This window comes from Aplidium turbinatum, chromosome 1 (assembly GCF_918807975.1).
Source record: "Aplidium turbinatum chromosome 1, kaAplTurb1.1, whole genome shotgun sequence".
NCBI classification, from domain to species: domain Eukaryota; kingdom Metazoa; phylum Chordata; class Ascidiacea; order Aplousobranchia; family Polyclinidae; genus Aplidium; species Aplidium turbinatum.
Genome location: NC_137472.1, coordinates 54,795,897 through 54,821,674, shown reverse-complemented (window position 1 = coordinate 54,821,674; position 25,778 = coordinate 54,795,897). Strand labels below are relative to the sequence as shown.

The following is a 25,778-nucleotide window of genomic DNA, read 5'->3' as shown; positions in this document are numbered from 1 at the left end:
TAGTTTCTGCCTAGCAACAATGTATATTGGACAACCGGTCTCCAGCAGCACGTTCTTAAATGTAGATATATCACTATTGAAAAGAAATAGGATAAAAGAGTGTTGGGTAAATTGTAATGACCAGTTAAACTACATCAAAGCAGGCCTGGATAGAAAAACCTTTTCAAAATATATTTTTATTGTAGGCAACGACGCAGCCAAATTACTTCGTATCAGCTTTATGTGGTATAGGCGTACTCAGTAGCGTAGGGTCTGAGGGGCACGGAGAGAAAGTACCCCCAACCATTTCGAAGTTGCATTTTTTTAATATTAAAATAATGTTTTAATAATGTTAGGTTGAGAATTTTCTGGTTGAAATAAACTTGCAAAGTATCAGGGATGAGCAGTTATGAGGTTACAGGTCACTTAATTGTTCAATACATACATTTGAAACGTTCTTGTTTTCGAAACGTGAATGCAAATCGAAGAAAAAATAATAACATTCCAAGAATACGTCAACAATAAGTTTGTTCTTTCAAAAACATTGTTAGCAATCTTTATTGAAATCCTTATTGCTTTCGATCACATAAAGTTTTGCTTGTTTTCTCTTGTTAGTCGAGGTCAGTACGTTCAAAATTAGGCAAGGTTGCATGTTTTATGACGTATAAACAGACTTTGATATAATGTAACATCATATTTTTGTGCGTTTTTGCGTTGCTGTGCTAAACATAGCTTGGGAGTAGATTTCTACTCCCTATTCAACGCCAAATTGCATTGCGTCAAAAACGCTACAAAGTTGCAATACTTCAAGCATTCATTTTTGTAAAACTTTCTTACTGAGTGATTGCACACCAGACAGCAAAACAGTCGTTTTTTACATTATTTCAACGTCTGCAGACGTTAAATCAATGTAAAAAACGATTGATTTATTTGCTGTCTGAGAATCTCAAAGTTTTCATAATCTATGTAGGCTATATTAGGGATGATTTTGTAGTTGTAAAAATTGAATGTTTTAACTTTTAACAGAGTTCGTGTAAGTTAAATAAAGCAGCCATTATCTCAATCTGATCGCTGTAAAAGTCAAAACAGACATATGCTTGATCACATTTCCTTTTAGCACAACACTGAGAAAAAGTTGCGATTAGTTGCATTTAACGTCTGCAGACGTTGAATCAATGTAACAAAGACGGATTTTCCTGTCTGCTTTGTTTGTGATCGACAAAAAGTCACAGGTGGCGGCTACTTGACATCAGGGTTGTCAGATTGGAATAATTGATTCCAGATCTGGAATCAAAACGAACTGTCTAGTAGGGAAAAAAAATGTCTGGAATCTGGAATAACTTTTAGAAGCAAATTGGGATTGTTTAGACAAGTCTAGATTGTTTCGGTAATTGTCTTTTTTTCATTGCATTTAGTAGCTGCAACGCGTGCGCGTAACTTTCTGTCCTAATTCCGTCTCTTTGCTTGAAACTTTGTTGCTGAATTGAACGCTCTCTGGCACGAAAGCCTGTCTGTGAGAAGTGTGACGCAACCTAGTTAGCTGACAGGACTTTCCGCACACTTAACACTGGGTTGTATTTCCACGTATGTTAAGTTTACTTTTAATCTGTTATGTTTTTAGGTTGTTACAGAATGCAGTACCATAGTTATTGTTAAGTACCGCTACGATATTTATTGATTTTCATATTTTGTTGCATCAAAGCAGTTAGATAAGAAGTTCAAAAATCCAAGCGTATGTGAAGTTTATTGTAGGAAGAATATGGCTCTACGCAGTGGCGTATCCTGGTGGGTTGAGCAAGGGATTGAAGGGAAGCAATAAAACTTGTGGGAGGGTAAGAACGTTCCGAAGGCACGCGTATTTTAGGGGGTCCGAGGGCATGCCCCCTGGAAAATTTTTGCAAAATTACACTCAAATAATGGATGATATGTAGTGCTTTGTGGAAACACTTTTAGGGTAGGCTAATATTTGTATGTACGTACGGTATGAAATTTTTTAGCAGATATACAGCGATTAACTTAAGGTAGCTCTTACACAAACGGGCAAAAACTGGGCAAGGCTTCTCAGCAGGAGGCAACCCTACGTACACTTTTCAAGAATTCTAATGATATAAAGAAAAAAAACAGTTGTTCTTTCGCTTGCTGTGTTCATTTGTCAGCATACATCGTTTACACTGCCAATCATTTGACAAACTTTTTCAACAAGCACGCAGGCACAGACATAAAATTGGGGTGAACAAAGGCTACAAAACTTGATAAAAAATGTGCTGGCATCATCTTATCTTAGGGATATTTTCATTTCAACATGAAGATTCTCACCACTACTTATTGTAAGTAATGTCATATTTACAATATACACTGCGTATTTAATGGTATTTTGTTTTAGACTTGAAATGAAATGTCTAGAATAAATTTAGAATAATTTAGAATCAAACTGGCATGCAATCTGGAAGGGAAGGCTACAACTAATCTGACAACCCTGCTTGACATACACGGCTGCCAGTTCTTTAGCGGTCAGTAGTGGATGCCTGGTTTGTGAGAAAAACTTGCGGTTTCTTGTTTTGCAGGACAGAATGTACCGCTACAAAAATAGCCTATTGAACCTTTGGTACCAATCTTACTACCTTTCAGTCGTGGAATTAAACCGACCAACTTATTAGGTAGAGACACCTACTATTGTGTTGCTGAAACAGGATTTAGCCTCGAATTTTGAGCTTGCATCTTTTGTCATATTTCCAGTAGCAGCTTTGTTTGTTCTTGAAATGCTTTGATCAGTTTCTCCATGTCTGAGATTCTCCTGCCGATGACCTCAAAAATGTCTGCTGCAAGCTATTTTATAAACACATAAAAAGAAATAGGTAGAAATTTAGGCAGTAGGCTAGTGACAGATGGACTGGATAAACACAGTATTATTAACAAAATAAAACATGCTGACTTACTTTGGTTTCTCACTTTGTCCGCCCCGTTAGCTCAGTGGTTACGCGCCGGCTCGAACAAGATCACGCGGCGCTGGTTCGACTCTTGGGGTGCGCGCTTGAGCAACGCACTTCAGGACTGCTCTCCATTCAGCGGCACCTAATGAATGGAATAATTCCCCGACAACAACACTTCAACAATCGGAAAATTTCACTCTGTCAATCTCGGTAACCGGCCTGCGTCAAGAGTCTCTGCAAGTATGCGAAACTACCAGGAATAACCTATCAAGGCTTTGTCAGTCCGAGGATAAAGATTCAAAACCAACCAACCAATCACTTCAAAATACCAAAGCAACTAAATGTAGGCACCACCACTGTATTTTTCAATCAGGAAAATAGTCAGTCCTCTTCGATACAAAAATGCCTAAAAAAATTAAGTTTACAGCCAAAAAGTCATACTTTGTATTGAAGTTGTTGAGAGTTTTGGAAATATTCTAATTTGCACCAGAAAAACGTATCATGTTAGCCTATTTACCTAAATACCTGGTGAACAGCCTCATTCATATTTTAATCTGAATGTATTGCAGATTTACATGGTTATTATAGTTTTTGCGGGTCACAGTTTAACAAATTCTTACAATGGCGGAATGCCCAGTTGTGAAAACAGGTCTTGGCAAAGTTAAAGGGAGATTACTTCACAAGCAACCTGGTGGCAAGCAAGTTTACAACTACACTAGGCTGCCCTTTGCTAAACCCCCACTTGGAGAACTTCGCTTTGAGCCCCCATGCCAGTAAGTAGCCCACATTGGGTTTTACAGCTTAGCTTTCTTCGGACTCATCAAGTAGGTTATAATCTCTGAAACTTTATATTAAAGAAGCAGAAAGCCATTTCACAAACGAATTAAATGAAGGGAAATTATATAAAAAAAATACAATACTTTGCAAACGTCATGCATGCTTTCATCAAATGGTACGAAACCATCAAAACATCGTTTTCGTAAGATTTGGTAAAATAAGTAGCCTATAGTGTACAGCACTTTTGGATTTAAAAGTTAAAGTGAGTTGTTAAGTAAGTCCAATGTCGTTTTAAAAACGCATAATTCAAGTCTAGGTTGATTGAATGTAGAGATGTACCGATACCAATATTTTGGCCGATACCGATCCCGATACCGATATCACTTTTTTAGGCCGATACCGATACTGATATTTTGGCCGATACTTTGATGTTACAAAAAGAAGCAATTTTGGTATTTGCAAGGAATTATATCAAATGCTAAGTTTTACCTTATTTGCATAAAACTATTAAAAAAAGCTTTGAATTGGCATAATTTATTAAAGATTCAAGAATCCAATCTCAACCGCATTGTTGTGTCATAATAGTAGGTTTTAGTAATGAAAGGCCACCGTAATTGATGATTGGAGTATAAGGAAAGAAACATTACATCATAATTGGGGTTTCTGAAAAATTAATAAAGTGTTTGCGCAAACTCTCCAAATAGGCTATCATAATTAATAATAAGATGTAAAATGTAAACCAAGTGATTTGTGTAGTCGCACAAAAAACTATTCGACAAGTAATGTGCAACCTAAGGGCGCTTGTCGTTTGGTTGAAAAGCTTTTGCCAGGCCAAGACTACCCAGGTAGCAAAAATGCACAATTCTGCATCGCTCCCACCCCGCCAAATGCTCAAAAAACCCGTGCAACTCGGCTGCCCCCAGCAAGCCGGCTCCGCCAGTCAGCGATTCAACTTCCACCCTTAGCCGCAATAAACTCACCAAGCCAAAACAATGTCACGGCAGAATAAGTAGGCCCAAAAAGAAAGCAATGGGACCACGAATCCTCACCAAACCAATCAAAATGGTCTTGTTGCGCCCAAGATGACAACCTCATTGCGAAGAAAGGAGCGTCCCCCCCCCCCCCGGCCACCAGCACAAGGCTGAGCACTCACCAGCACAGTGAGCTGCCGCGACCCGCCAACCACAACGGTGCAGCTTCCACACTAGCCATTTCAATTCTTGCTACAAAACGGCTGCCGAGAAACATATAGTTGATTGGATGGGCTAAATGGCTAGCGTGGAAGCTACACCGTTATGGCCAGAGAATCGCAACAGCCCGCCGCACCAGTGAGCGCCCAGCCCCGTGCCGACAGCAGGGAAGGACACTCCCCCCCCACAATGAGGCCGCCATCCCAGGCGCAACAAGACTACTTATTGATTATTTCAGTGAGGATTTCCAGTCCCACCGCCCCACCCCGAGCCCACCCACTCCGCCACAACATTGTTCAAGCCTGGTGAGTTCACCACAACGAAAGGCGGAAACCAAATCACAAACTGACAGAACCAGCCCACCAAAAAACAACCAAGCCACACGGGTCCCTGAAACGTCCAGCAACGCAAAAACGATGCAAAACTACACATCCGCCACCTGGGTAGTCTTGGCCTGGTTTTATCCTCTGCTGAGAGTAAGAAAAAAAAACACAAATGATAAATATTGGAGAAATTGAGTCTCCTTCACAACTTAAGAATCGAACAACGCAAAACTGCTGAAACAAAACGTTTTGTTTGAGTGAAAGAATCACTGTAAGCAAACAATGCCAAAAGGTGCGCGCATGATGGGACTGCATGATGGGAATCATGGGACTGTGAGGTATCAAAAATTTGAACAGGTTGTTATTTTTCTACTTCAATGTGACGTTAGTTACTACTTTAAAAAATCTATATCTTTGCTTCCGCAGAAAATCCGCAGCAAACGCCTTTTTTTACATGTTTAGTATCGGCCACAGTATCGGCCAAATTTTGCCGATACCGATGCCGATACCGATACTCAAAAAATGGCCGATATCACCGATACCGATGCCGATACCGATATATCGGTACATCTCTAATTGAATGTAAAGCCCATTTGCAATTTTCAGTTCAAAAAACGTGCTGACGATCACTTTTCGCAAACAAATGTGGATTCGAAAACAAGCAAAATTTTGACATCGTTTTGCTCAGAACAAACGTTTGTAACTTAGAACGTTTTTAAAACTACACTATTTAATTTACAAACAAGCTTCACGTGCTTTCAATTATTTTATTGTCAAAGAAAATACAGAACAGATGTGGCCTATGATAAAAAAAAAAAATTGATAATTTTTAATATCATACAATTTGCTTCAGAGCCGAGCCATGGAAAGGAATCTTAGACGGTTCTATTGACCCTCCCAAACCTATTCAAGACCCAGAAATGACTCGTGAGTTCTTTCAATACACTGCGGCAAGCAGAGAAGTTGGAGTGGATGAATATACCATGAGCGAAGACTGTCTTTTTTTGAGCATATACACAACCAATCCTTCCAAAAGCGCTAATCTTCCAGTAAGCTTTGAAGATTTGATAATTTTACACTTATTTCATAAAATTGTCTTTGTTCATTGACGTGTCTAGAAAGAAGAGATAATGTGAAGGCCTCAGTTGAAGAGCTACTGTACGTCGAAAATACGACTTTTTAGATAAAGCAAGTTAAAGTTCTTTTAATGTTGTTTAATGATCTATTTCTATGTAAATACCAGCGTGTGTTGTAGCGAATTTGTAATCAAATTTTGCACGGGAACATGCATTGACCATCATACAACATTTTGTATTTTTGGTGATAACTCAATTTTCACAAAGTGTGACTAAAGTAATTTTACAACTCAGATATTTAACTTAACTACAATTAGCAGTGGAGCTACCAGTGAGCTAAAGTGGAAAAAGGTTGGCTTGGAATAGAAACATAACCTATAAGCTTAGGCCTGCAGAGCAGATCTGGCCGGTTTCAGTTTCAGTCGTTATTTTGCATCATTTGGTTATTTTGGCCCATCTGTTGTTGGTCATTCTTGCTACATTTCCCAAAAAAGAACTAGTAAAGTACAAAAAAAGAACTAGAAGGAGACTGAAAAGAAGATGGCGGGATGACATTGAAGAAAAGATTGGCATCACCTGGATGAGAACAGCTAAAGACCGAATTGGGTGGAAACATATGTGGAGGCCATGTGCCAGTAGTGGCATGACTGGCTGATGATGATGAAGATGAATTAAAATTTTAGTCGATTGAATCAAGTTTTACGCAAAATTTTTCTAACTCTGGCTATGAATTTGACAAATGTGGCATTTGGGAAATCGTTTGTTTATACATAAAAAATACCTTACGATTCAAATGCAGCAATGTAGCCTATTACCTCAGTTTGAGAACATCTATTTAATAGTTATTGTTTAGGTCTTATTTGGCATATATGGAGGAGGATTTACTGCTGGTTTTGAAAGCATGTACAACGGTAATGTGCTTAGTGCCATGAATGACGTCGTCGTTGTAGTTCCAAACTACAGAGTAAACATCTTCGGGTTTTTATCAATGGGAATAGGGAGCGTTTGCCCTGGAAATATGGGACTGCTAGACCAAGTAATGGCGCTAAAGTGAGTTATGCGCAACCTATATTGCCTAGAATTGCAATTTAATTATAACTTATAAGGATTTTGTCAGTGAAATGACATCAGTCAACATTTGTCTGTAGCTACTGTATATCTAGGCAACCACAGGAAAAAAAGCAGCAACAACTAACCTAGCCTTCATATGCAACAATATGGTAATACTGACAGCTTCGTAATTCTAAAATTTTAAATACAGTAGGCTACCGGTAGGCTATAGCTTAAAAATTAGAGTAGCCTACATGAAGCAAACTGGATGTTTTTGATCAGTGTCCCAACATCATCTCGAAAATGCTCCTAAACTTAAATCCTCATCAGCTTCATTCAAAATTGTTGAGCTGTGTACTCTTTATTTTCAAGGTGGACAAGAGACAATATACAAGCTTTTGGAGGCGATCCCAACAATGTCACAATATTTGGCGAGAGTGCTGGAGGAATGTCTGTAAATTATCACATCTATTCTCCTTTGTCCCGTGGATTGTTCCATCGAGCTATCTCTTTCAGCGGATTTATAGACGTTTCGGGTGAGAATGAACTCAATCCGTAGGTCGTTTTTCTGTAAAGCAGCTGTGTCCAGCCCTAACGCGTCTCTGGACCAAATTTCTGTTGATATTTTTGAAAGAGCAGGAACTATACAGCACATTTAAAAATATGGCCTAATGACTATACGGTGTCAAAAATCTGTCAACTGCAAATGATTTACTTTATCAGGCAATCTCAATCCAATTTTGTGTAATATCGTTCTTGAGCGCGACAGTTATGAAACAATGAACGGGATGCATGTTAGCAGCTTTGGACAAAACTACTTTGACATGGATTTTTACTATCTTAGCTAAACTTCAAAAAATCGCTACATTAGGCCACTTATTTCTGAGTAAACTACAAGTTTTTTTCCATTTTAACGACAAGATCCTAAAGAGAGTCTGACGACAAATACTTCGCAGCGTCGAGCAATGAGCTATTGTTTTCTTGTCATCTTGTGAATTTCATTGATTATCTTATGTATCAAAACTGAAGTAGGCTATTTCATTCCGAAACCAGTTAGGCTATATAAAGGCTCGACTTAGCGAAAGAAAAACATGCAAGATCAAATAACGGTGGTTAACCCACTGCTTCATTCAGCAGTAAGCCTACCTAACTTTTATGTGGATGAAACAATTTAAAGACAATACCAGTTGAACGGAAAACGCAATGTCGCGTTGTCAAACTCGATGACCAGTTCTAAAGGTGGTCATTGGTTTGTCTTGTTAATTTTAGCTTGCTGCTTATGAGCTACTAATGCATAAGCTAGGTTACCTACTTAAGCCCATTTATCCATTTTTATTTCAGGATGGCCACTGAAAACAGCAGCACCTATTTATGAAGAAGCTTTAAAAATATTAAATATAAAGGAAACAAATGAAAAAGACATTCTCGCTCGCTTGAAAGCCCTTTCAGTTGACGACTGTATAAAAGCTGTAAAAACCTTGTACGCGGTAAGCGAAACATTTAGCTTCCTGCGCTAGCCAAATGTAGCCTATGTTGTGGAGGCCTCAAAGCTAACTTAGGTCTGCTTTTTGAAAGTCTGAGTTTGTCAGTGATTTGATTTCACAACCCTTGTTTTCGTAGCTACCTTCAGTTATTCAATACGGCACTTGCTTTTATTTTAACACACACAAAAAGCTAGATTAAAACAAATTTTTTATCGAACGTTTTCAACACCACATAGTTTTCTCGTCATGAATAACAATTATACAGTAATTTTATCTTCATCTGATGAACAAAATACAGTAGTTTAATGTGTCAGCGCCTACACCTCACATTGCGTTTAGCAGGCACAACGTGGAGTGGATGCGCTGACACCTAGCGGACTGCAACCCTGGCTCTGGTTCACTCTACCGTTGAATACTGTGTCCTTGCCTGGTGCCGCAGTGCCCACACCCACCTCACCGACCGGCAAATCAACAACGCATTGCAAACTGTGAATGGATGCCTGGGCCCAACTCCAACAGAGTACCTACCAATCCTTTTCTAACCCGCTGAGCTTCACCAAAAAGGAGCCGCTATGCATCTGGCTCGTTGGATAGATCCCAACCACCTGCTCCACGCAAAACTCAATGTCGCACCTCAGGAACCCTCCCGGCGACTAAAGTTAAGACCCCCTTTTGTACTGTATGTTAGCTGCCGCTAAATTATTATAACCATTCAGCGATCATACCATCAGGGCAGCACATTGTATGGAAGACACTTGGAATGCAGCATGATGTGCCGCCGATACCAAACTCCATGGTTTTATAACTCACACAGTGGCACGCCTCCCCCCCACTGGTATAGACCTTCCCCGACTGACTTGGGTTAAGCTTAACAAAATCTGAACAGGAGTCGGTCGCTTTCATTCCAACATATAAAGTGGGGTTTGGCTTTCTCATCGGCCTGCGAATGCGTCGCGGAGGAACAAACTGCTGACCATGTCATGCTTGAATGTCCTATGTAGGCTACAAGGTATCAAATGAAATGCATGGTATAGGAGCACTGGACGAAGCTATAGCCTACTCACCTGGCTTTCCATCACCTGCCCTGAAATTAAACAATCCTGTGTCACACGAAACAAGAAGAAGAAGTAGTTCAAGAATAAATTTATCAAAAAAAAGCCAGTACTGTGATCACAGTCACAGACGCTTCTAACTAGCATTACACTTCACATTATTCATAAGAATCCAAACAAGATAACTGCATTAAACGGCGGCAAACAGATCACATAAGGTGGTACAGACACAGTTTCCTGTAGGCTACGCAGATAGGCAAAGTAGAAAAAACGAATTCATTAAAATAGCCTAAGCAGAGCAAGAAAGAAGAGCCCCAAGCATATAATTGTCTGTTTAACTGTGGATTGTTACGTTTTATGTGCAGGTCTTTCAAGATCTTGGTTTAGTACTCAGACCTTCCTCTGAACATAATTTTAAATTGCTTAATCGAAACGTTGTTTTTACATGCTATAGATGAGAAAATGTGATGTTTAATTGCACTTTTGTCTGTACAACTCAAATTCAGTACTATTCCTGACGAGGACACCATGAAGTTCAGTCAGAGATGAGCAAGATCACCAGTTTTGATGATCTTGAAGATCAAGATCACCAAGAATATGTGATCTCGAAGATTAGAATCAGATCACCAAAAAAAAAGTGTAATCTTGAAGATCAAGATCGTAATCTTGCAGATCCTACTGAAAATATCACAAAATTTGTAATTAGTTTTATGCTTTTTATTTGAAAAGAAAACACCTTTGAACTACATCATTTTTCACCAAATTTTTGTCTCGTTTATATGGGAAGCTTTTATTCATGATACTAAGTAGGCTATTCAAAGTTCAAATAAACATTTGAAAAAAAGGAAGTTAGGCCGTGGCGAGTTGGACCCTTGACCTTGACAAAACGTCTATGAACGTTCAATCGTTATGAAAAGTGAAGGTTTTCTCATGAGAATAATTTTGTTTGCAGAAAATGCAATTTTTTTTTGCCACTGTCGATGGAAATTTTTTTCCTGAGGAAACATCAAAACTGATTGCCAAAGGGGAAGTTGCTTCAGTTCCTTATTTACTTGGCTGCAACAACACAGAAGGATGTGGTATACTGAACTTGCATTTTTCTCCAAATGTTTTCGACGGATTGTCAAGAAAAGAATGCTCGGATGCACTAAAAGGTTTTGTTGGTACAATTTTTTATGTAAGTTTGGTGTAAGCTTCCTATATTTTCAAATTGAATTTTAATCTATCAAACAGCAGGCTGAGGCTACTTATACTTAATTTAAAACTAACAAAGCCTACGTCTACGTAACCTTCTAGTAGGCTAAACTAGCCTACATCTACAGAGTTTAAAGGCTACAGATTAAAAATATTTTCTTCATAGTAGCCTAAACACATTTTTGATCACAAGATGATGTTGTATAGCCTACATTCTTCATAACCTAGTAGCTTAACCGCCATCTTTTTAGAAAGGACTACCAGACTCGGCTTACGATGCCATAATAGAGGAATACCAAAAGCTATTTGAAGACGGAAAGTATAAGTGGAGTAAAACCTATGGAGAGGCTTTTGGAGACGTACTGCTTACAATTCCAGCGCGTAAAAGCGCCGATGCACATGCAAGTAAGCATCCGAGTTATGTTAACACACACCAGAATCGGATCAATTACAATTGCGATTGAATGTAATTAATTATACATTTTCATATAAGTGCAATTATTATTGTAATTGAGACTTTTTGTTGCTATGTAAGTTCAAATAATTTTGGTCCAAATTACAATAAAATTTGGTAGCCTAAGTTGCAAGCATGGTTAGTACTTTTGTTGAGCCGCTAGTTGGTATTCCAAATGGACTTCTGCTACATCGCGATCTAATCTTTATCAAATCCAATTCCTTGTCTTTGATAAAATCAAACTGCAAAAACTCATCGATAAACATAAATACTGAAAAATTTAATTTTTGTCTCGGCAATTTCAACGTGTAATCAATCGCCTTTGAAAGTAGCTAATTAACAACGTAATATTGTAAATATAGTGTAGGCCTAGTCCAGGGGTCGCCAACCTTTTTTGCATGCGGGCCACTTTGGCTCTTAGGAGAGCTGTGGCGAGCTGCACTAATAAAATTTTAGGTAGGTTGACTTTATGCTAGAAAAGAACGCATTTCGTACCCAGTATCAAGCGTTACATGTTGTTAATACTTATTTTAGAATACCGCAGCAACAAAATTAGTCGAACAACGCTACTGCCAGGCCAAGCTCCTGAACACTTTTGACTTCTTTTAAATTGCCTAAAAAACAAGGCCACTTGTTTTGCGCACTTATAGCAAGGCGAACGGTTTCATCAGAATATTCATCGCCAAGCAAGAGTGGTGTTGTCACTTCGCTTCACAAAAGATGTCTTGCCATTAGCAGTTTCAGTAAACATGGAAATGTTTGACACATTGCAATACAGGCAACAATAGTGACCTGCAAACATATCACTAGGGCCCGCAAAAGTCAATAAAACCATTTTTTTAAGGAATTTGTCTGTCCATGAACCAAAGAATAAAGTTGTTTTCAGAACCTAGGGGACTGTTCTTAAGAAGTTTATTGGTCAAAATAAAGTCAAAATTTTGATTAAAGTCAAAATTTGTCAAACTATCGCTTTTGACGAACTTTTTGTGTTTCTCGAGAGTAATTTTTGTCAAAATCCTCGTAGAAGCATTGTAAATCAGGAACTGTGACACAATTAAACCATAGCAACCCATAAAAACTGTTGTTTCTCTGGGCAAGAAACTTTACGATAATTGCCTCTACCCAGTGATCGATTTCGAGTAATGGGTAGTACCAAATTTAAGTCATAAGTAGAGTAGACAACCGAAAACAGACATTGCCGTCGGCTACAGCGTGGGTCAGGTGTATGTCGGAAGGCGTACACCCAGTGGCGTACGCAGGGGGGGGCATTGGGCCATGCCCCCCCCCCCACCCTTAAAAATGTTTTAGTAGTTAACGACGTAGATTAAGGCATTTAATATGTTTTGCATTGCTTTGTCAAAGCAATTACTGCAACAATGTTGTTTTATAGACTAATTAAGCCAATACGAAATACATGGCCCAATCCACCTACCCCACCCCAGGTATGCCAATGTAGCATAGTGTTCTGTAAGCCTATTATAGTGATTAGTGAGAGAGAAATGGATAAAGTCTAAACTATAACCATACTGGGATATCATGAAAACGTCTGGGATATCAATGGCCAGTAGCATAGCCAAGGGGGGGGGGGGGGGGGTGGGCCTTGGGGGTTACAACCCCACCTTGGCACGCGTGTGACGTCACGATATTGAGAATGATGCTTTCAGTCTCTTTATGCTGGTTTCAGTCTAAAAAAAACTTGCCTAATTTTAAAGAAAATTGCATTAAAAGAGCGAGTTTTGCCAATACCAAACATCTCAGCCAGGAATTAACAATAAGAAAACATAGAGACTTAGCTTTATTTCCGAAAAATGCCGAAGAAAACATGATCTTATCCTTTTGCTATGCCACCTGACAGCACCACTTTACAGGAATATTCATACCCACATTTTTGTTGAAAATACTCTCAGAATGCACCAAATTCAAAATAATTTTTCAAAATTTTCTGGGGGAGGCCCCCCAGACCCCCCGCCGCTGGGTGTCGTCTTAAGCGAAAAGCCGTCTGGCTTCGCCCGCCGGTCGTCAAAAACCCCCCTTTCAAAATTCTTGGCTACGCTACTCTCAATGTCCCCCCCCTTGAGAAAATCCTGCGTACGCCACTGCGTACACCGATGCATAGCGCTCAAGTCCGCTTTCCCGCAATGCAAGATAAAGATAAACAAACAAACAAAAGCAGGAATGCCCACTTGGATCAGAAGTAAATTTTTTTGCAAATTGTCCATTGTTTATTCATTGTTAAGTATTTAAATAATTCTTATAAAACACTTCCTCTTCACCAACGTGGTCTTTTCGAAGATCAACAGTTTGGATTTTAGGAATAGATTACTGACATTCTGTTATACAAATATGCCTAAGCAAGCTAAATCGTCTTCAGCAATAGTTAGACAGATTTGTCGAGATTTTTCTGATGAAATTAATGCAACTCCCAGGGGTGATTTAAGATGCAATTTTTGCTAGTTTATAGTGAAGTGCGATAAAAAGTATTCTGTTGAAAGCCACAGGAAAAGTAAACGCCATCAAGCTGGATTGGAGTGACTGATAAGCATCGCAATCAAGGCAAACTTTTATTGAACAAGCCCCTTTTATTGAACACGTTTGGGTCTGAAATCGACAAGATATTAATTATGTTTGGGTAACTGGTATCAATTCAAGGAAGAACTGTGACCTCTAGAAATAAGGAGTTTCGTTGGGACAAAATAAAGTCAAAATTTGATAAAAATAAAGTCAAAAAAATTTTTTTTAGGTCAAAAAAAAAATGGCGCTACATATCACCGAAAAATAGGCTCCAATAACAGGGAGAAGAAACCAGGCACCATGAAACCAACGCTTGTGAAAATCACACGAAAAAACGTAACTCCATCGTAACTTATGAACAGTGTTCCCTCTAAAAAAGCAATGAATTGGTTTTTCATCCTTTTTGTGAGAGTTTGTAAAACCGTCTTTCCTTGATTATTAGATAAATGCCACCTGCTGTGTGCTTATTAGCATGGCAAGAACCAGAAAAAGTCTTTTAATTTATATATAATATTTTTCCAATTTATTATAAATTGAGTTGGCACACCGACCAATTTTGCCGACAAAAACTTGCATAAAAGAACACTACTCGTGAAACCCAATAACGGTGAAACGCACACTAGTGTTTACAGGACATTTACAAACTAATAAGCAACCCTATGCTCACAGACATTTTCGAAATTCGAAAACAAACGTTTTAATCAACCACTGGGACAGTGTGGCTGGACATCGCATTGGAATAACTTTAAACTAAATAAACGACTCCTACCTGCTACCTAGAACTAAAATGTGATTGATCGGTCTGTGGAATTGTATGCAAAGCGAAAATATGCTTCGCGGAAAATATTTTTTGCCTTCATGCTGTTTAACTTCTCAGGAAAAGTATTTTTGGTTATACTTGTGCGCTGATACCTTCCGCGGGCCGCACATAACAGCGTGGCGGGCCGCATGCGGCCCGCCAGTTGGTGACCCCTGGTGTAGTCTAAACAGGGATATCTTGATACTACGGGATGCGAAGCTTGAAATCGTGGGCCAAGTTAATGCGCAATAAGGCAATAGTCGTTGTTTTTCTTATTTTGTCCGTTTTTCATGTAGGCCTAACATTATTATGATAGAGCTTCGGTAGAGAGTTTGTCTTGTTGAACCATAGGCATACGAAGAGGACATCTTGTGATGTCGAAAACGTTCGATATTTAATTTGTTGCGTAGTTTTGTGTTTCTGTAAATAAACTTGAATATGTTAAACTTGATAACGTTGCTCGGCTTCGTATGCCTATGGTTTAACTTTATTATGTACGGTAGCCTAATAGGCAATAAACTTATGGGTTATTAATAGCCTACTTTTGTCAAAAACATAAGCTAACAAATACAACTTTAATAAAACGATTAAGTGAAAACAGTCGGTGTAAAACAAATATCAAATGCAGTAACACGGTATTGTTCAATACAATGTAAACAGCATATAGCCTAGTTAGCCCTTAAGTTGGACCGGCAGATTTCGAGTTTCGCATCCCGTAGTGTCAAGATATCCCTGAGTCTGAATAACAATTTTGATGATGTAATTGAAGTGAAAACTACGAAAATGAACCAACTCTAGTACACACCAACAAAAAAACATGTAGCCTAGCGTAACAAATGTGAACTAGTAGCAAAATGAACTTGGCGCAGGCTACATTGGGACGATCTTTTATTTTGTCGTCCATGATTATATTGTTAAATCAATGCTAATTTCATGCCGACAGAAAGCAAGAATCCAACTTACGTGTATAAGATGACGCAACAGTTAAAGTATTCTCATGACCCTGAGTATGGACCTGCCAGTGCCAAGAAAGTTCCATTTTGTGAATGTGATCACTGTGACGACCTTGTTTTTACGTTGGGGATGCCTTTTGATGAAGCAAAGCTATGCATCGACGTCAAATTCAATCAAGATGAAAAAGACTTGAGCAGAGAATGGATGAAATATTTAACAAACTTTGCAAAACATGGGTAAGTGAATGGCATGCTATTATGCTAAGACTATTTAAATGTGTTTAAAGTGTATTTTAGATCGTCTTAAATGTTAAAAATGTTTTCAAATGAGTTGTCTTTTTTTTTAAACTTTGTTCAAGGTAGTATCATAGTGTAAGCATCTGTGTTGTGGTCTAGCTAGCCCAATCACAGAGATCTTTTTGCAATTGTTTTTTGAATGAAGCTTGGTTTAGCGCCTGACCAGCCTATACGAAAAAACTGCAAGATCAAGTGGCGCTGGTTCGACTCTCGTGATGTGAACAACATATTTCAGGACTACTCTTCATGCAGCGGAATCTAGTAGATGGAATAATTCACAGACATTAGTTGAACAATTGGAAACTTCACTCTGTCAATTGTTGGTTTTGAATCTTTATCATCGGACTGACAAAGCCTTGATAAGTAATTCCTGGTAGTTTCGAATACTTGTAGAGGGTTTTGACGCAGGGCCGGCCACCGAGATTGGCAGAGTGAAGTTTCCGATTGTTGAAATGTTGTTGCCATAAAATAATTCTATCCACTATAGTTGCCGCTGAATGGAGAGCAGTCCTGATAGGTGTTGCTCAAACGCATACCCTGAGAGCCGAACCAGCATCGCGTGATCTTAAGTCGGTCGCGTAACCACTGAACCTACATGGATGCAACAACTATGCGCGTAAAACCCAAACTATTATGTAGGTCAGTGGTTCTCAAACTTTTTTTTGTTGCGACGCCTCTGGAAAAGTTTTCTGGACTTGCGACGCACCAGCAAATAAAAGTTAATGAGGAAACTTATTATTAAAGTTTTGTTTGTTGATACAACAACAAAAAGCAATGCATATTATTTAATGTGACGTGTGGGCTTGTTTGTTTTTACAAAGTTCATTAAATCTTGGGAGAATTTTTGAAATTGCCACCCGCATTTTTCTTTCAGTGTTTATTGGTAATCGAAATTTGCTTTTTATCACCGCCAAGGCAGAAAATCTTGCTTCACATAAATATGACGTGACATATGGGATAATAATTCGTAGTGCTTTCTTCACCAAAGCTGGATAATCGCCATTCATTGAAATCCAGAAATTTGCCGGATTTCCTGAATTAAACATCCTTTTCAGGGAATTGTCACAAGAAAGGTCAATGTAGGCTTCTTTTTCTTGTGCAGTAAAAGACAGTGGAGTAGGTTGGACAAAAGGATCACGAATTCATTCGTAGTTTGATAAATTTTTCGGGAAGTATTTTGCAAATTTCGACTCGAGCTTGGACAAATGTTGCCCAAATATGCTTCACAAATTTGAAAGCAGCGTCATACTTTTCTTTTCAAGCAAATTGGACAAGAAAGTGAAATATCGAGAGCTTCCAGACAGGTTTGCTATATCTTCCTTCCACAATAGCAGCTTTTTAACAAATGCTGCAATTTTATCTGAAATGTCATTTTTATTCGGCCCTTGCATAGAAATGTTCAGTATAGTGAAGATATCACACAAGTAAAGTAAGCCAATTTCAATAAGAAATTGTTCTGAGCTAAACAATCTGCAAGTGGATTATTTTCTTGCTGCAAAAAAAGCCTGAAGTTCATCCACCAATTCGTAGAAAAGTTCAAAGAATTTTTTAAGCGAAAGCCACTTGGATGAAAATTAAAAGAGCAAACTCCGATGCGCTGCATTCATTTCTCCACAAAGTTTTTTAAAACTCTTGACTTCAGTGGGCGTGTTTTAATGAAGTTATCAACTTTGATGACAACTGAAACTGCTAATCAAAGGATTAACCTCATCTTTATAAGATAAACTGAATTCATCTACGAAACGAAACTCTTCTGCGACGCCCTTGGAAAATTGAAACGACGCACCAGGGCGTCGCGACGCACAGTTTGAGAACTACTGATGTAGGTTATCATCGCAGTTTTCGCCAAAATCAATGACCGGGCCTGCGTTAGTGGTTCAAAGCCTCTACAAGCATACGATACTGCTAGGATTAAGCTCTTAAAGAAGCTTTCCGAGATTGGCAGAGTAAAGTTTCCGATTGTTGAAAACTCTCGTCAAAATCAAAAAAGCTTATTTTCACTTATGAAATCACACAAATACAGTTAACTACCAAAATAAATCTCCGCTTTTCTTTCTGGCATGAAATAATCACAGAAATGGTGTTTGTCACTTAGTAAGTAATCTTTTATTTTACTGGGGCGTCAATATTCCCACGCCTCTCTTGTAGTTCTACTAAGCATACGTTTTCTCAATCTATTAGTATTTCTTCATCATTTATCATGCCGTCACTAATTTTCTGAAACAACCCACTCAAAGGCTTCAAGCTCAATAGGTTATTCCATGAACAAATCGATACACCACTTGGAGGGGTTGTTTTGCCTCTCTTCATTCCGTACATCGCTTTCTTCACCTATCCTCCTGTAATTTCCTTCGTGAGACTTCTAGAGCAGCATCCCATTTCAGTAATTCCCTGTTGCCATATTTTACAGAAACCCAAACATTGGAGTCCCAGTCCAAGTGGAGTGGCCTTTATACACCATGGAAAACGACGAGTTTTTGTCTGTGCAGCAACCTTGTTCGGTCAAAACAGGCTTCTGCAAAAATCGAAGGAACTTCTGGGAAAAAGAAGTAGAGCCTCTTCAGAATACAGCAAAGTGATATCAGCTGTTAATCGTATGGTCCTCGTATAATTAATCTTTCTGTAATTGTAGAACCATGATGCTTTTCTTTAATTCATGGAAGGACTCCTCCAAAAAGCAAAGGGGACCGTGAGAACTTAGGTTTATCCCAGCAAGCAAACATTGTCCTTTTGCATCATTTTATCGTCGAAGCGATGTAAAAACATTAATTTTTTTCTAGCTGGGGTGTTTAATTACCAACGTTGTACTTGTACGTATAGCCTAATGTAATCAATTACTCACAACGCATTGCATCTGCTTTATTAAAGTGTCCGGAACAACAAGGAAATGGCTAAAAAAGCGACGTACCAGCAGGCCAATCAGTATTGGAGATGGTACTTAAAATTTGAAGGATTAATAATGGCCATGAGTAGTTGTTAGATTAAAATTGTTATGGACGCAAAACCCAAACTATCTTGTACCGTAGTCTATAATCAGTTTTTGCCAAAATCAACGTTACATCCTATGCAATCTTAAAGTAGGCTACATATATTTTCTCCAAGAATGCACTTTGACAGCAGAAATGCGGTACCGTAACTGTGTTTTTATTGATGGAAACATCTCAATGATACTGTCAGAGCACCTCTTTCAATATGGTGTTGCATCTAAAGTGGCTTATTGTTTTATGAAGAACGATGCTTGTACAGTAGGCTACACTGTAGTTATACCGTACAGTAGTGCATGGGTATTGGATATATACTTCCAATTTAGAAGAAACGTATTCAAATAATTAATACCATACCAAATAATTCTATTTAAGTTCCTTCTGATGATCCTATTAAGGTGAAACAGGCTGTTACGGTTTTTAGTAAACTAACAACTAATTTTGATGTAATTCGCTCTGCTTGGCTTTTCGTTTGGCAATGAGCATTTTTTGTAGTATTAATAACATTTATTTACTTTGATCTGGTAAGCTATGTGTATTGTAATTGTGCATTCCATCAGCTGCCAATTATGACGTAACAATCGATGCCGACTTGTTATTGAATTTAGTTCTCAGTGCTGAAGTCATAAGTTCAACGCAAACTTGATAGTTATAGCGATGAAAATAAACGATCATTGTTGATGCAGTGCCAGACCTTCCGCCGTCGAAATAGCACTTCACTAGGATTCCGCAGTGCTCACGCAGTTGCCATGTTCGGATTGCTAAAAATTCGCCAAGACTTTTCGGTCATGGATGTATTTCCAGTGACCTATCTGTCATGAAGGATTGGCATAGGATTTTGGCATCTTTTTCATGATCTTTTGCTTCCCTTGTGGAGTACTACGTCCACTCCTACCACTGTCATCACGACCTCCTCCAGATCCAGTTCGGTGATGTTGGGAAAACCGATGAAGACCATGCCTGGATGAAAATTTGATTAGTTTACATTACTAGTGGTAGAAAATTATTCAAAAAAAAAGGCACAACAGTTGCCATGCCTGACTGACACTAAAGGGAGTCGGTTGTGTATTGGTTGTAACTTGTCCGCTCTAATATCTCAGTAGATCAACATTAAGCTCTGTAAATCAGTCAAATATAACACCAATTAACGATGTATCGACTCTCGGTGGTTCCACTCATGCACTTGAGCAGGACACTTCCATTCCAACTCCTCGTTTCAATGACATGTGATGAATGGGAATACTTTACAGACAACTGATGCAAACTCACGCTGTCGTGACAGAGGTTGGGTGAATGATTTAAACTTCCAAGCACAGTATACAAAACAATCAGAATCAAGCTTCAAAAGAGGTTGTCCCACCACGAGGATAAAGTTTAACACAATCAATCAACCAGGGGTTCTTAAAATAAATGTTCTTTAAATAAAATATATAAATGTACAATACAGTAGTAGAGTCTTTCTTAGTTCCAGGTAAAAAAATTCAGACAATTACTCAAGATAAAAGTCCCCTAAAAAACTCACGGGATTGGCTTCGAACAGTGGCTTTCAACTGGTAGGCCAAGGCAGTATTTTTAACTTTTTTTCACACACCACCAATATTTTTTTCAGTTTTAGTGGACCATGAGCAAAAAAGGTTGAAAACCGCTGGCTTAAAACAACCCAGACAGCAAAACCCGTCATTTTTACATAGATTCAACGTCTCATGTAAAATAACGGATTTTGCTGTTTGAGTAAGATAACTACCTTCCTCCCTGTCGATCATTCCCTTGTTGATTATTTGCTGACTCAGCGTTGTTGTCTTCTTCTATGTTGGGGTAAAGTTGCGCTTTGTTGCCGTCGCTGGCGAGCCGACCGTAGAACTCGACGTGTCGCTGAGAATTTGTGTTCTCAATGCGCTGCGTCCACATCGCAAGCAACGACTGAGAGCCTTCGATGAAACCGAACCATAGGCTTGTTACGTGGGAAAAGTCAAGCAAGTACCCAGACAGCAAATCAACCGTTTTTTTACATTGATTTGCTGTCTGGGTAGTAATAAGCCTTATATTTAAATGCAACATATAACTCAAAAGCAGGCTTGAAGACTTAAAATAAAACCATTATCTACAATTGGTTATAGATCATAGCGCCAAAAAATGATTGCATTAAAATTAAACACAGCAAGCTTTGTCGCTGATGTCTCAAAGCTTCTTTTTGCTCTTGCTTTCTATTCAGCATTTACCTTTTTGAGGTCGCATTGTCAGAGAGGAATCCGCATCACTTTTTTGTTTCTTGACAGGCGGTGGAGATTCTGGGGATTCGAATACGTCACTTCCGGCGTCTATCCTGCTGAAAATAACATCAAAATCTGTAAGAGACTTGAGCTTGAATTAACACTGTACAACTTATCAAAACTGACCGTAACAATGTTTGGTAAAGTTAAAATAATTACTTGTTGAGAGAAAAAGTTGCTTTAACGGAAAGGATTATGAAATTTAAGCTTTTTCAAATTGAAAAAATAAAAAAAACATACATAACACAAGGTTTTCAATGATAAGACGTTGAATACCAACAAAGAGATAGCCTCGGCTGCATGTGAAATGCTGTGCTTTAACAGTGTACGGTACGCAATACTTACGTCAGAGATCAAATGTTTACAAGCAGCATAGATTGTAAGCCTATCCTCACCGTTTGTCATCAGAGAATTTCGTGATTGCTTTCGAAGAGGTGCCATTCTGAGAAGTTAACTTTCCTGTGCATTCGAGCAAACAAACAAGAACTTCGTGATGTTGCGGTGACGTAGAGGAGTGTGACCGAAGGAACGCCTCAAGTTCGTTCCATAGCGACTTGTAATGTTCTTCTCTGGAAAAAAAACACAGCAAAAGAGGTGTAGATTCGATAAATTGTAAACCAATTTTGTCATACCCAGACATATATATCGCAGTTAGCCTAAATATTTACGGAAGAGTGGACGAGACAGAGACCAATCTTCGTGTCTATCTTCAAACATGTCATGGAAGTGTCTTGACAAAAATACAGTCATGTGGCAATTATATTGAACCGAGCCCCTTCCGAAAGTCGTGCATAGCTCCTATTGCTTGACCACGCAGTCGCTTCAAAATTGCACGACTTGAATATAACGCAACGCTATTATTCTCCAAGAACGGAGAAGTATTGAACCAACATCCACTGGTTCAAAATCAGGCATTTATTCACCACATTGGTGACCTGTTGATGAGTGACTGACATATCTTTTGGTTATTGTCGACTACAAGGCAGGCCTAATGTTTCGAATTTAAAACCACTTTTCAATTTACCTAGGTCGATTGAAAGTTTCGAAAATTCTTACTTTCTATTTTGTTTCGTTAAACCACGAGATAGGCCACCCGATGACGTCACAACCGGCAAAGCCACGCCCTCTCGTTCTAAGCCAATCAAATGATAGATGACTCGTTGACAACTGACAACATCTTCTGATGACAAATTCTCCTGTCGAAAGTATTTGAAAAGGTTATTATCATCATCATCATCGAGTGATTTTTTTTAACGTGCAGGTTTCACGGGGCAGTTCTACACTCGTAGGCCTCACCCCAGATCACTGCTGAGCTGCACGAACGGGTAAGATATAATGATTTTCGCTTGATGCGGACAAAAATATAAACGCCCAAAGTGATATGAACATGTTGGCTTTAAATGCAGCATAGTAAGTTAAGAAATCCTACATTTATTCATTGGAGTTCCACGTAGCTTTACAGACACGTTCAGAAAAAAATCCTAGAATGTGAGCACACGGAGATTGTGTAGACTCAGCCTCCATACTTATAAATCGCTAAAATAGAACAAAAGTGATACACCTGCAGTACAAGGTCTAAAAGAGGGTCCACTGACTTTGACATGTTGAACAAAATCGTTTTCGAAAATACAAGAGGCCAACAACGGGTTAGCCTTTCAACGTGTTGTAGGGCTCCCTCCTCTGGAATATCCTGTTCTATTGACAATCCACCAAGGGGCAGTAACTGACTCTTTCTGATAATATCGGAAAAATCCTGTTACATATATAAAAATAAGATACATGTTAAAAATTTTTTCGCTATAATTTGTAAGCGTAAATACGACCTTTTCACAATCTCCTCCGAATCTACAGCAACCTGCAAAACTAAACGAAGACCTAACATACTCCAATTAAACTTTGTAACTATCTCGGCTGCAGAACAAGATAAACGTGATGTTATGTATATTGTGTAGTCATGGTACCTCTAAGTCGCCATGGTATTGTTCACCACAATCTCAATATTTCTACTTTTATACTCACATTAATTCTGTAATCTGTCACTTACCACCGACACCATCGGATATACTGGGGGGCTCTTCAAACGGGGTCCTGTTCACTCCTAACGCGTGCAGGAAAATGTCAGACCCCCTGCATGAGATCATGTGGGTCATTTGGCGGGTGGAAAGTCCACTAGCACTTGAGCCGGCGCCGCCATCGGCTCCTTTTATCCAATGCTCCAAAGACACTGAACGACCTGCAACATAAACAAACTGAAGTTTCAAAATGGAGAGTATCACACTAAATGGGCAATCAAGTTTATTAGAGCTTTCGCCATAGAAGTGTGACTTTATCAGTAAAATAAATTTGATTTATCATTGTGGGGGCAGGGTGTGAAGTGAAGGCGATTGCGGCACTTGAAGGTGAATCCGGCCACCCTCGGAAACGGGGACATCACCAGTTTAAACCTGGACTACTACTAGTAGCCTAAGTACTAAATAGAAACTGAAGTTTACTAAATCTAATGTGTTAAATCTACGACTGGAGTACGTATTGTTCTATAAGTTTGAACTAATTGTAGCAAAAACAAAGAATGCATTTAACTTTTGTTTAGATTTTATCACGAAATGTTTTGATACAAGTTTATCGACTGTGCAAAGACCAAAACATCTTTTAAAAAGTGCCCAAAACATCTTTTAAAAACAGTGGACAAAAATTATGTGGCGATTTTAACAGTTTGCATATACTGTAGAAGAGATACGAGCATAAGCGCTACAGTAGTCACTGACCATTCAACAAGAAATTGGTGAGACACAGTGATGGACGGCTGTTGACGTCAACAGGACTGATGCGAGCGGCTCCGGTGCAGTGAAATAGTTCTGGAAATATAATGAACAAAACTTTAACAACAAGCGGGAACTCCGTTAACTTCGGTGACCGAGCCTGCGTTAGTGGTTCAAAGTCTCTACAAGTATACGAAGCTGCTAGGATCAAGTTCTCAAAGAAGCTTGACATAAAACAAATCAATCATTCAAAACAGTCACTTGGCTACGGTCAATGCATTTGATTGTTCTCATGTTGAATCGATTTTCTGAACTTATCTATTCGTATGTAAAGTTGTAAACGTTTACAAACTATTCTCGAATATACTTGTAAGATTAAAAAAGATTCGGTTTTATGCTGTTTAAATGCAGTTGGTTACAAACATAATAAAAAAACAACCCGTGAGAAAAGAGCATAGTGTGAACTTGTTTAAATGTAATAAAGATATTTCTAACAATAAATTTGCATAAGAGAAAGGCGCTGGGTGACAACACACAAAAGCAAACGCAACAAAACTCTGACGAATATAGGATTTATTGCCTCATCCAAGCTTACGGCTTGTGGATGAAAGTTTACATGTGGACACGAAAACAGAAAGTCAATTTACGTGTCTTTGAGTGCCCTACCAAACACACAGTTCCATGCTCTTGAGGAGTGTTGAACAGGCGCCCTATCGAGTTAATTATCAGGATCCTCACCACTGAGCTATGTAGCCGACACATACTTGATTAGCTTGAAACATACCATTAGTGTCAATTTTCGGAGTGCACCACTTCAACAACATTGTCGAACATAATTCTCCATCCCACGTGCTGCGCTCTGGCTCCACTAGTAGTGTTCCAGGAAGACGGCGATGGAGAAGCAAAACGTCATAGTTCGCTGAACTATTTGCATGCTGCTCTTCCTATTTCAAAGTAAATCGAAAGTGTTTAACGTGTATCTATAATAACTTCACAATGCAGATGTTAACGACCTGTTTTAGCCGGCATTGTGAAGCACATTGTGGAGGAAACAATGATCATGCTGCTAAAAACGAAACTCAACCTATGGCATCTATATCAACGTTAAAATGAGCACACGAAATGCTGTGTCCGACCAGATGCGCTGCAAACGCTTTCACTCTCTCTTAACTTGAGACAACGCGACTAAGGGAAAACATTTCTTTCTCCAAAAACACAAAAATCAAAGACTGTTATATTTAAAAAAAAATTAAGGTTTATTTTAATTAAAACACATCAGATATAACAATTCGTTGAAAAGAAGTCGTCGCCGCAAATACTGTAACACAAACTGTAACAAAATCAGGGATTCCAAAACACACCGGGATGCGAAACTGACGGATTATCCGCTTAGGATCGTAACAACAGTAGTGCTATCATCATGTCGCCGAGTGCGCGCGTGGCGGTGACATGTGATTTTGCCAATAGTAAACAGATGCTAGACAGCAGTTCACGTTTCGTTGTTCTTATTTAGTAGTTGTTTATTCCCTAAAAAAGAGATAATTATTTGACCAGCTTGATGAATTATCGGTAGAAGGCAATCAAAGCTGCAATGGCAACTCTCACCATGCTGGTATGCCATTTTTGAAATTATCTGGTACCAGGTTACAGTACTTGTAGAAGGCAAGTAATGAAAAGAATTATTTCTCCTTGAGAC

The 25,778-nt window shown here is 38.8% G+C and overlaps 2 protein-coding genes across 3 annotated transcripts in view; one reads left to right on the top strand and one right to left on the bottom strand.

Annotated features, from left to right (window-relative positions):
• Window positions 1–3,492: 3,492 nt before the first annotated feature.
• Window positions 3,493–18,918, top strand: LOC145783140 (pyrethroid hydrolase Ces2e-like). Of its 2 annotated transcripts, none has more exons than XM_082594931.1 (9): window positions 3,493–3,682; window positions 6,053–6,248; window positions 7,129–7,325; window positions 7,698–7,861; window positions 8,667–8,812; window positions 10,814–11,038; window positions 11,307–11,460; window positions 15,763–16,009; window positions 18,480–18,918. In XM_082594931.1, the coding sequence occupies exons 1-9, from the start codon at window positions 3,531–3,533 to the stop codon at window positions 18,646–18,648; spliced, it is 1,650 nt and encodes a 549-aa protein (XP_082451057.1). In that variant the 5' UTR covers window positions 3,493–3,530; the 3' UTR covers window positions 18,649–18,918. The 2 variants fall into 2 exon arrangements, with proteins under 2 accessions (XP_082451057.1, XP_082451065.1); XM_082594939.1 differs by lacking the exon at window positions 18,480–18,918 and adding an exon at window positions 17,172–17,336.
• The window catches only part of LOC145783133 (integrator complex subunit 13-like), a 19,285-nt gene continuing 12,422 nt past the window's right edge, over window positions 18,916–25,778 (bottom strand). Inside the window, 10 exon segments of the mRNA XM_082594918.1 lie at window positions 18,916–20,013; window positions 20,798–20,981; window positions 21,273–21,379; window positions 21,719–21,892; window positions 22,380–22,519; window positions 22,885–23,076; window positions 23,343–23,365; window positions 23,368–23,556; window positions 24,089–24,178; window positions 24,867–25,026. Of these exon segments, the coding sequence (XP_082451044.1) occupies window positions 19,869–20,013; window positions 20,798–20,981; window positions 21,273–21,379; window positions 21,719–21,892; window positions 22,380–22,519; window positions 22,885–23,076; window positions 23,343–23,365; window positions 23,368–23,556; window positions 24,089–24,178; window positions 24,867–25,026 (1,404 nt within the window). The 3' untranslated portion in view covers window positions 18,916–19,868.

What these genes read in the sequence shown, in the direction of transcription:
- LOC145783140 (XM_082594931.1), top strand. Translation starts at nt 3,531, where the DNA reads ATGGCGGAATGCCCAGTTGTGAAAACAGGTCTTGGCAAAGTTAAAGGG. An exon ending in GACCAAGTAATGGCGCTAAA is followed by an intron (nt 7,326 to 7,697) that starts GTGAGTTATGCG and finishes TTTATTTTCAAG; the next exon opens with GTGGACAAGAGACAATATAC. An exon ending in CGGATTTATAGACGTTTCGG is followed by an intron (nt 7,862 to 8,666) that starts GTGAGAATGAAC and finishes TTTTTATTTCAG; the next exon opens with GATGGCCACTGAAAACAGCA.